An 11,341-nucleotide genomic window follows, 5' to 3' on the forward strand; every position below is an offset into this window, starting at 1 on the left:
ACAGCTGAGCAGAAGGCCAGCCCTTGGGTTTACAGGGTCCTACACAAAATAACATCTACAGAGCTCTGCCCTTGACCCCCAGCTCCCTTTCCACCTCCAGCCTGGTCCCCTCCACCTCTCTCTACATTTCTGTTCACATTTATATACATGTGATGCCCACCCCTTGGCTACTTCCTGCCTGCCTGTGACCTCCCTCAGCCTCTGGTGACCCCACCATCTCCATAGCCTCTGGTGGCTTCCTGTCTGAGCAAGCCAGGAGGTAGAACTGAAATGCTGGGGGTACATGCTGTACCATACATACATACATACAGCATACAAGCCTGTCTGTCGCTCTCCAGCATCTTCAGAGAGGCAGAAGGCAAAAATCATGCTACTGCCTGGATTTCTTTGGCTTTGCCTTCTGCGGATGACGCTCAGCCGGCCATAATCCGCTGGCTCTGGCGCCCTCTGCTGGCTAAAGTGCTTCATAGTGACGTGCTTCTGGTTTGTCCTCCCAAAGTCACTTGAGCTGTTCCGTGCTTTGCTAGGCCCTAGGCTGGCTTGAAAGAGCACTAGGGTTTGTAAGGAACCGGTGCACTTTGAGCCTGGCAGAGGTGCTCGCTCAGCAGGCCTTTGGGGCACGTAACATCAGAAGCTGCTAGTTCCCCTCGGAAACTGACTCTTCTCCAGAGTCAACACAGCCTGAATTTGTTGCTGTTCTGGTCACACTTCAAAGCTCCCCAGTGTTTGGGGAGGGCTGAGATGGCTGGGATGGGGTTTCTTCCACGAATTTGTGTGTGGAAGGAGATTTTGAATTGCTTTGTAATAGGGTTTGGCCCCAAATCCCCATTTGCTGCTTCAGTTCTGCCGTATATTTTTAAGAGAAGGCGAGGGAAGCTTAGCGCCTGGGGCAGGTGCCCAGTGTGTATGCCTAGGTAACCCATTGATGAGAGTTGTGGGTTCCTCGCTGGGCCCAGTCCACAGTGGCTATGTGTCTGGTACAGCCCATGGTTGCAGAGAGTGATGCTTTAGCTCAGGATGTCCTGGTTTCAATCCCTGGTCTTGGTGAAGATGGCGTACATATTCAGATAGATACGTTCACTACAAAAAGATGCGTGTTAAAAATCAACTGACTCTGTAAAGCCATTCCCTCGTCTCAGTGTGTGCCAGGTCAGACATTGCCACGTGATAACTGCTGATCTTTCCACAGTGCCTGCAGTGCTTGTGTTTTGAGCCAGAAACATCTCCCCATGTGTTTGCAGGATCTTCTCCCTAGCGTGCAGACACACACAGTGTTTACCTGCATTGCATGGTCCCTCCAAGGCTCTCACTCCACTGATGGATGTTAATGAACGAAGCCATGGTTTCCCAAAGGGTGTGGGGTCACATCCCAAAGGACTAGCGGGGCTGAGGTGCACAGGAGATGTCTACAGTAAGGTGGGTGGGCCACTAGTGAGGTTGTAGGGAGAGAGGACTAATTTCTGAAGAGGAGCTCAGTGTTCCAAACCTTGGGAAAGACTGAATTAAACATCATCCCACCCTTGTGGGGTAGGTGTTCTTATCCCCATTTCACAGCTGGTGAAAACAAGCTAGAGAGAGAGGACATGATGACACCGCAAATCACTGGGAGATGTGGGACTGGAATCCAGATTCCTGACTCCTAACACTGTGCTGTCACCACTAGACTCGGGGGCACGGATCAGCGGTCACGTCACACTCCCCGTCAGTACATGGCCCGAGGCCGGAAAGCAAATGATCCAAGCCCTGGACCAAATTCAGTGATGAATCCTGGTCATGTGCCAACTGAGGCACGTTGTGCATACGCTAAGAAGAAGACGGCTAGACCACATGCATGTACACGAGCTAACTAAGCTGCTTTGCTCTACAAAATTGGGTGGAAACTTCAGGCCAGTGGGCTTTCTTGTGTTTCAGTATTTCTCCCTTCAAGTACGACAAGAACGGTCTTTCTCATGTGGTTTCAGCACATCAGTTTCCAGTCTCCCCATGCTCCCCGTTAATCAGGAAGTGCAAAGGGCTGCACTAAAATCTGAAACAAACAAACCAATGCACACAGATTTTTCCCCCCATCCTCTAAAAAGCTGTGGGACAGGCTGGCTTTTATTGTACCTGTGCTGATCCCTTCGTTTCTAGATTGACTTGCTGGAGCAGCAGCAGTAGTTTGGATCTGGGTTTTGAACACCCTGCCGTCGGGGTGAGTTTGGATCCCAGTTTTGCTTCCGCCTATTAGGTCCCTGATCCAGGTTTCAGTTTAGAACGCCCACAAAGTCTGGGTGTGTTCGGCTACATAATTTTGTTCCAGGCCTACATATAGCAAAGGAAGCTCAGCGAGTGAAGCGCACAGCAGTTGTACTAGGTCAGTGCCAGGTTCCCCGACCTTCGTGCCACAATGCCAGTAAGTGCAAACAGGGAGGTAAACAAAGGGCGGCCATGTTGCCATCTGCAGAAAAGGCAAGACAAGGAAATGGCAGCCATATGGGCAAACCTGACAGGAACAGAAGATACCGTTTTGTGGGTTACAGACTCTGGGCAGTTAAAAATGAAGCAAGAGGGAGAAGCAGGGGCTGGTTTCATAGCATTTTACACGCTGACCATTTTGACTGACGCACTAGGGATTGAACTGGGGACTTCCAGAGTTAAATACACAAGTAGCAACACCTGGAGCTAAAGCTTCATAAGCAGGCCTCTAACAGCCACCTACCCTCTGTGGATCAGGCCCAGCAGGGGACCAGTTGCACATACTGACAGTTGCTTACATGTTTTCATCACAATTTCCAGAATGAGTCTTTCCTGAATTTTAAATATTGGTTGTTGTTGTTGTTTGTTTTTTTTTTGAAGGAAAATATGATTGAAAACCTCACATGTGGAAGCCTCTGCTATGATCATTTATTTGATGTCAAAAGAGGGTCAGGAGCTGTACAGGTTAGAAGGCAAGAGCCCAGCCCAGGAGAGCTTACATTATACACCACTGACATCAAGGGGTCTTTGCCATTGACTTTAGTGGCAGCAGGATTGTGATTTCCTCGCAGAAGAAATCCAGTCCAGGCAGCCCAGCAGGAGCCTCCGTCTTGTGTTTTGCCAGAGACTCTAAGTGGCAGACTGCTTCAGCACTGGTTTTTTTTTTTTCCCCCGATTAAAAACAAAATCAAAGTCCATCCATTTGGCTCTCCTGAGCAACCCTACAATAATAAAGCAATGTGACCAGGTGGTGGATAGGCAGCAGGTTGGGGAGGAAGGAGAGTTACAGTTCCAGACAGAGTTATTATAAGGAACACAGTAATGATGGCAGGACATCTCAACAATGTCCCTTTAAACACATGCATCTAGGGATGGCCCCCCAAGCCAAACATCCAGGTCTAAACACCCTCTAATATGGGGGGTGGTTGCGTTAGGATCCAGATCTTTATTTCCCAGCTGGCCCCTCTTGCTGTGATGGAACAAACCAAACGCCTGGATCAAAAACGCCACCAAATTTCATAGCATTCAAAACCTGGCTCCAGATTTCATACCTTGGGCCCAGTTCCAGACTCGGCCTTTGTCAGGCGGAGTCTCACTTGAAGTTGGAAACAAATTAGATTTTCCTGCTTCGGCTTTGACCGTTGTCAAATCTCCCTTCACTTACAGAGAAGGCGCGAGTGTTGGGAGGAGGAGCCAGGAGCCCGTGGGTCTCTGCCCACTTGTGCCACTGACCCCGTTGGTTGGCTTGGCCCATCGTTGTCTGGCCAGAGCAGGAGGCAGTGCTTAATGTGCTGCCTCAGGACCATGGTGGGGACCTAACGGTGACCGAGAGTCACGGTTCTGGAGGCAGACAGAAGGCGGGGGGCAAGCAGGGGCAACCCCCCCTGCCCCCCAATAATCAGCAGGGGCACAGAACTCCTCTGGCTCCAGCGCTGGGGCAGGGAGAGCGAGCTCCTCCAGCTGCAGGGGACACAAAATGTGCTCCCCCCCCCCCCCCCAAAGCCATCAAATTTTTATTCCTGCGTACGCCCCTGCATGGCTCACTCCAGGGGAGAAGTAAGCCATGCCAGCCCAGTACCTAGTGTATCTTGCTTCCCGCTCTGTGCCATCTCAGCTGGCTGGCATGTTGAGTGGAGCAAAGGCCCCACCCATTTTCCACTCCTGCCTGCCCACGCCCTGCCCACCTGCATGGGAGGTGAATTAGCAGCAGCTCCCTCCCGCCCTGCCCCGCTCATGCAGGGTCTGGTGATGTGGGTCTCCTACACAGGGAAGTACTATATTCTGTCACGTCCCCTTTCTCACCCACAGGGCTGCACAACTGGGCTAATGGTTAAGCCCGGCGTGACTTTGGGCAGGTCACTTTACCCCGCTGTGCCTTGGTTTATAAATCTGTAAAATGGGTAAAAAACCCACTGACCGTACTGCCAGGGGTGTTGTGACGCTGAATCCGTGTAATGTCTGTAACGTGCACTGAGATTCTTCGGTGCTAGTTACTGTCCATTGTACAAAATATTATTAGTACATCCGCAAACCCCTGCAACAGTTGCCATGCATCAGGGAAAGCTGGGTGGGGTCTGCTCCAACCTAGAAACCGCTTGTGCAAATGGTAACGCTAGCGACTTGTTGACATTGCTGTTGCTTTTGTCTCTTGTTGCAGTCCGCCTCCCGCCGTGTTGGGCTCTCTTGTGCCAACTGTCACACGACCACGACCACGCTGTGGCGCAGAAACGCTGAAGGCGAGCCAGTCTGTAACGCCTGCGGATTGTACATGAAGCTCCACGGGGTAATGACAATGAGACGCTGAGAACAAATAACCCGGGCCAGACGTGTAGTCAGGTTGCTTAATGCACGGCTGGAGGGCACTCAGCTAGCAGGGTGGGAGGGTGGTATGAGAACCTGTGTAAAATAGAATAGACTTGTGTGCCCGCTCTTTAGACTGCAGATGGACTGTTTACTCTCACAGGATGTGAGACAGGGTTAGTTCAAGTGGTGCCAGGTGGGAATCTGCTTTATCTTACACGGTCTTACTTTTTTCTTTTGGCTGATCTCCCCTCTACAACCCCAGTCTTTGGCCCCCCCAAAACATGAATCACACTCGCACTCACTGAAAATGATTTAGCAGGGTGATTTAGCACAGTGTAACTTACCCTGCCATTTATGCCCTCCAGACAAAGGCATAACACGATCCAACGGCTGGAAGGTGAAGCTGACAAATGCAGACTAAAAATGAAGGGCCAGTTTTTAACAGTGAGGGGAATCAGCCATTGGAACAACTTACCAAGGGTGGGGGTGGATTCGCCATCAATGTCAATCTTTAAAACCAAATTGGATGTTTTTCTCCAAAATACATACTCTTGTTCAAACAGGAATTAATTCGGGGAAGTCCTGTGGCCTGGGCTATGTGGGAGGTCAGCCTAGATGATCACAATGGTTCTCTCGAGCCTCAGAATCCATGAATCTAAGAAAGCAGTATAATGTAATAACCCTTCTCTCGATCCTAGTCTTGTCATGGTGACAGGAATTGGCTATGTTTGAGAGGGTCCCACAACTGCTGAGACCAGCCTGATGGCTAATAAGCCTGAAAGAGTCTGTTTGAATGAGATCTGGGCAAGTCACACAGGCCCCATGGCCGATCTGAAGTTTAAGGTGTTACAAGCCAGTTCCACACTCCTGCTCCGCACTGAAGTCAGAAACAAACTCCCTTCACAAACTCACTACAGTGGTGTGGGATGAGGCTCTGTATTCCGAACGCCAGATGTGGACACAGATGTGTACAATGCCCAGGCAGTCCTAGTCGTGAACCACTGTGTATCCACCTCTCGCTCCCTGCACCAGGTGAAGGCAAATTAGGGAAGATTGTCCCCGCTCTCTGTGGCCTAGATGGTCAGAGTGACCCCGTCTGACCTTAAAATCTGTGAATCTTCTCTGTGTCCAATGAGACACAGTGAAAACAAACAGCAAACCCTCACCGGCTGAACTGCAAACCCGAACAGCTCTTCCCATTGCTGATCACAGGGGTGGGGGTTTGTTGGTTTTAGACACAAATTCATTTATGCCGTTAATGATCTCCGTTCCCTGAGAGTGTATGCTGTAGTGTTCATTTACAGATGGGCCTAGGCCAAAGAGCAATGGCTGGGCTCTACTTAAAATTAGGGCTGTGAAAAGTTTTGTGCTCTGAGTGCCGTGGCTGGGTCAGCCTAACCCTGGTGTAGACACAACCAGGTCGATGGAAGAATTCTTCCATTGTCCTCGCTAAAGCCTCACGGAGAGGTGGATTAACTACACAGATGGAAACCCCCCTTCCGTCAATATAGGAGTCACCTTGTTACCCCCCTGCCTCCAGTGAGAGAGAGAGAGTTGTTTGTGCTTCGTGGGGTGTCAGAGGACACAGCCAGCCTGGTAGCTATGCAAACAACTTCCTCTGAGCTCTGCCAGCCCTTACTTTGCCTTGCAGGTTAACAATAGGTGCAGGCCAGTCTCCGAGCCCCTTTGAAGCATCCCCTGTTGTACCCAGTCCCTTCTCCATTGAATGCCACAGAAATACCCAGTCTGCTGTGCCCAAGGAAACAGTGCAACACTAGCTTGTATGAGTCAACTCAGGATCAGCACCTAGCTTTGTGTGACAGCACTTAGATATATTTAGAATGAAATCAAGGATAAGTTTATTACCAAAGATTCAAGAGCTAGTGAGTGAGGAGAATGAAAACAAAAGGGTTCCGTATAATACAAAATCACAACACGCTTTATAGAGACTAAGCTTAACTGGCTACCTCCTCTCTAAAGGAGTTTTATTTCTCCCAAAATCTGTTGCAGCATCTTCCAGCAAGGTGGGCAAAGATCCCGTTTTCATGAATGTAAAGACACTGTCCATTTACTTCCAAGGTGCAGGATGAAGGGGTGTCTTTTTGCCTTCTACTTATATCCCCAGAGTTCATTGTCTGTGCTCTGAGTCAGGATAAACCCTGTGGTTTATTCTCCTGTGTGCTGCTGTCCTCTTGATTGCACATCCCCATGTGCAGCGGTTGTGTTAGCTTACAATGCTTAATTTACATGCTGTGGCAGGGACAGGTGCATAAACATCTTGTGTCTGACAGAAAACCTGTTTGTCCAATCGGCCTTGACACAGACTTTAAAACCCATTTTCAGTATACACACCTGATTCCTTACAGCATATCTGATCATGCCTTTCACAATGATATTAGTGACCAGTAAAAAGAACGAGGCGTCCTTGTGGCACCTTAGAGCGTAACAAATTTATTTGGGCATAAGCTTTCGTGGGTTAAACTGTCAGATGCATCTGATGAAGTGGGTTTAACCCACGAAAGCTTATGCCCAAATAAATTTGTTAGTCTCTAAAGTGCCACAAGTACTCCTTCTTTTTGCTGATACAGACTAACACGGCTGCCCCTCTGAAATTAACGACCAGTGTGACCCTGGTTTTCATTTAAGACCTCACCTGATAGTCTTTGGACAGAATGGATAGACCAGAATCAGAATTTTCTTGTAGCCCCCTTGCCCGTTGGAATTGAGGGGTTTGGGGGTCACAGATGTAACCAGCACCTGTGGCTGGAAGTCAAAGCCAGACAAATTCAAGTTAGAAATAAGGCATAATTTTTAACAGTGCGGGTGGTTAACCAATGGAACAAACTAGCAAGGGAAGTGGTAGAGTCTCCATCTCTCGAAGTCTTCAGAGGAAGCGTGGATACCTTTCCAGAAGGTATGTGCTAGGCTTGGTCTGCACTTAAAGCTTACACTGGCATAGCTATGTTGGTCAGCGTGTGAACTCACCCCCTTTCTTCCCCCCACTGTAGATGCAGGGATGCTGTCAGAAGAATACTTCTGTCAGCCAAGATAACTTTGTTCAGGGACGTGGTGTTCCTACCCTGGGAGAAAAACTTCTGTCAGCATATGCTGCATCTGAGCTATGTCAACACAGGCTCTGGAGTGTAGACATAGATTTAGTCATGATAAAATTCTCTGGCCTGAGTTATGCAGGAGGTCTGAGTAGAGGATCTGATAATCCCTTCTGGCTTTATAGTTGGTGACTCAAAGCCCTGGATGCAAACACGCTATTATTTCCAAAAAATTCAGATCCAGATCTGGAGCCAAACTTTGCAGCCAGGGCCTGTCTCTAGTCTCAATTCAATCACTGCTGGTCAGTAACTTTTGGCTTCATGTCTTTTTAGTTAAATCTACTGATTACCTGAAATCCTAGGAGGCAAAGATGTAATCCCAGTACGTTAGGTTGTATTGCGTACATACTGAAAACAGTATGCTTTGCATTTGGGTTCCTAGGTCCCAAGGCCTTTAGCCATGAGAAAAGAGGGGATTCAAACGAGGAAACGTAAGCCGAAGAACCTTAACAAATCCAAGACACCAGCAGGTGAGCGTTAAACAAGATGTGTGTGTATGTCTGTGTGTGCGTGTGCGTAGGAGGAGCATAGTATCAGAAACTCACCCTTTAGAACTAAATTAAGAATTCTGCCCTCTGAACCAGACATCCCCGGATTTAGCAAACAGGTAGCTGATCACTGTTGGATTGCTGTTTGGTGACCTATGTGAAATGAGTGCGCTTGGTCCGGTTCCCAGTGGACAGGCATCCCCATCATCACTGGCACTAATTAGCACCTGTAATGTCCTGGTGACACCCCTTCCAGGTTCCCAACCAGGCTATGGAACAATCACAGAAGCCACTTCCCACAGAGAATCATTCGGAGGTTTTACACCAAGCCCTGTTTATGCTGACACAGGACTTTGGGAGATTTTCCATCCTGCCCTGCCAGGGATAAAGAGTACATGGAATGAGAGGCAGGAACACTGTAAGTGGGGGGACAAGGGTAATTTACCAAACGAGCAAATCTCCCAACATCCTTTTCTTCTTCTCTCCAAACCTGGTTAAGATTTTTGAAGGTCTCTCAATGGCAGCAAAACCCGGCCTACGAACAGAGTTCTCTTTCCCCAAACCACAAATGCTTTGCTATGTTTTTTGTACGTAAAGCTCCTCTGATGGGAAGCCTGGTTTAACTGCTGTTTTCTCCTAGGACCGTCCAGTAGTGAGAGTCTTACCCCCACCACCAGCTCCGCCAGTAACACCAACACCACCACCACCACCGAGGAAATGCGCCCCATAAAGACGGAACCGGGGCTTTCATCTCATTATGGGCACCCGAGCCCTATTTCTCAGGTAATGAAGCAGGAAAGGTCAAGAGGTATGACAAAGGTGTGAACTTTAATATAGGTAACTTGAGGAGAAAAGACACCCTCAGAACCTTCTCTGAAGGCAAACGACAGCCATTTGCTCAACCCAAGGATCTGAAAGGTCACAGGGGGCGAAACTTGCAACACTAAGGGCATTTTTACGTTGGGAAATATACCAAAGCGGTGTAAGCTAAATCATAAACGGGACTGTAATTCTGGACTAGGAGTCCCCACACAGAGGCTTATGCTAATTATTCTGGACTAGTTATTTGCATAAATATCCAAGTGTAGATAAGCCCTTAGCTGTGCTGTTTGGTTTTGACCTGAAACCAGGCAAAATTTGGCAGTTTTGGCTTAGTTTCTTTATGAATTCGTGGGCTTGCTTAAACCTGAAGCTCAGTGCAGTGAGCACAAGTCCATGTAAAACAAAACTGAAAAAGCTGAGCTGAACCACCTGAGAATTAAAATCACCAGAATCACACAGCTCTACGCTATATGCCAGACTTGTAACAATAAGTTTATTTGCAGTATATTATTCAGCCACTAGATGTCTCTATGTGCCTTATACAGTTCCAGGCAGGCTGACGCCCCTGGTGAACAAGACGGACAAATCTGGAACCTGATCTGTGTGGAAGCCTGTTTATTTGTAGCTGTTGTTTCTTGGTTAAGAAGATATTTGATTCCCTATATCATAACGAGACTAATATTCAAGACTGAGTTAGCTTAGCCTCTGTTAAACTCATCCAAAGAACGCCAATGTTTAAATAAAAGGCTCAGTGTAATATTTGAGCATTCTGACTATAAAACCAATATTAAATAATAAATCAAATAATATTAAATCATCATAATAAAAATTCATATGCTTACGGGCTTTGCTGGATTGATCCAATGCTTGCAGTATCGAGCCCAGAGAAATGTAGCGCTGATTACACTCTGCATGAGCAAGCTATTAATCAAAAGGTAATTGGTGGTCAAATCTTATACCTCAGGGTATAAAATGGTCACCTGTAGAGTTCAGAAAAGAACTCAGTGCACTCTCTGCAGTGTTATAAATGGCGTGGGTTCAGAGGAAAAGGGAAACTGTCTTTCTCTGAAGCATCACAAATCAGGCATTGAAGCAGGATACCAGATACAGTGAACCGATGGTTTAATTCAATATTGCAAATCTCATGTCTCTGCATGTACATATTAATGTAACATTAGACCTGTGGAAAGTGAAATGCTTTCTCCTTGCTGTAATGTTGTTAGTCTGAAGCAATTAAAAAAAAATCTTTTCACTTTTACATTGTTTGTAGGCATTCTCAGTCACCGCGATGTCTGGGCACGGATCTTCTATTCACCCTGCTATTTCAGCCCTGAAGCTTTCCCCACAGGGCTACCAATCAGCTATCAGCCAACCTCCACAGGCCAGCTCCAAACAGGACTCCTGGAATAGCCTGGTCTTAGCCGAAAGCCATGGAGACATCATAACTGCATAACCTCTTCCTCCTCCCATGAACTTCAGGCTCACCCACGTGAGATACAAAGACGCCACCATAATAATCAAGCAAAAGTGTTTGCTTTTCCCCCTCTCTCCTCGAGGGAAGTATGATGTAATTCTGGAAGAACAATTCCGTACGGTATTATAAAGAGGACTTCCAGGAACAGCTAATACTAAGTAAGCAGAGAAGACCCAGTTTCATCATAACAGTGGCTGATCTGAATCTTTCCCTTTAAACAGACCAGATTGTAACCACTTTCTATGAAACAGCCAGAAACAAAGACAGGACTCAGGTGTTTTTTAAACTTCTGGCTTTGACATCTCGGATAGTGATGGCACGGAGCCACTTTCTTCTTCTCACCATCCATTCGTTTCCTGACCAGGTCAGCCCAGGAGAAAATGCCATTGCCTTGTTATCGCCCAAAGGCAGAGAGTTGATGACCTTCCATTCAGCAAAGCTGGCTCCAGGACAATTTGTTACGTAGACTTAATTTGACACAACTTTGGCTGCTTTTGTGGATTTCAATACCATGATTTGGTTTAAGAAGAAAGAAGAACTCAGCTCACATATGTACCAAAACATCCAAAGCTTTGTTTTCATGTTACCAAGGAGTCAGAGAACCGAACCATTGTACTTATTTAACAGGAACAATTTTGTCTTTCCTAATTATGGGATCGTGTTTCCAAAAGGCTGGAGAAGGTCTCGCA

The 11,341-nt window shown here is 47.4% G+C and overlaps 1 protein-coding gene across 3 annotated transcripts in view; it reads left to right on the forward strand.

Moving 5' to 3' along the window:
* Positions 1-10,631, forward strand: part of GATA4 (GATA binding protein 4) — a 38,413-nt gene extending 27,782 nt beyond the window's left edge. For all 3 annotated transcript variants that reach the window (XM_077811506.1, XM_077811507.1, XM_077811508.1), the window contains 4 exons: positions 4,613-4,738; positions 8,251-8,338; positions 8,997-9,139; positions 10,449-10,631. In XM_077811506.1, coding sequence (XP_077667632.1) covers positions 4,613-4,738; positions 8,251-8,338; positions 8,997-9,139; positions 10,449-10,631 — 540 coding nt within the window. The remainder of the gene's footprint in view (positions 1-4,612; positions 4,739-8,250; positions 8,339-8,996; positions 9,140-10,448) is intronic.
* The last annotated feature ends 710 nt before the right edge of the window (positions 10,632-11,341 follow it).

This window comes from Eretmochelys imbricata, chromosome 3 (assembly GCF_965152235.1).
Source record: "Eretmochelys imbricata isolate rEreImb1 chromosome 3, rEreImb1.hap1, whole genome shotgun sequence".
Lineage (NCBI taxonomy): Eukaryota > Metazoa > Chordata > Testudines > Cheloniidae > Eretmochelys > Eretmochelys imbricata.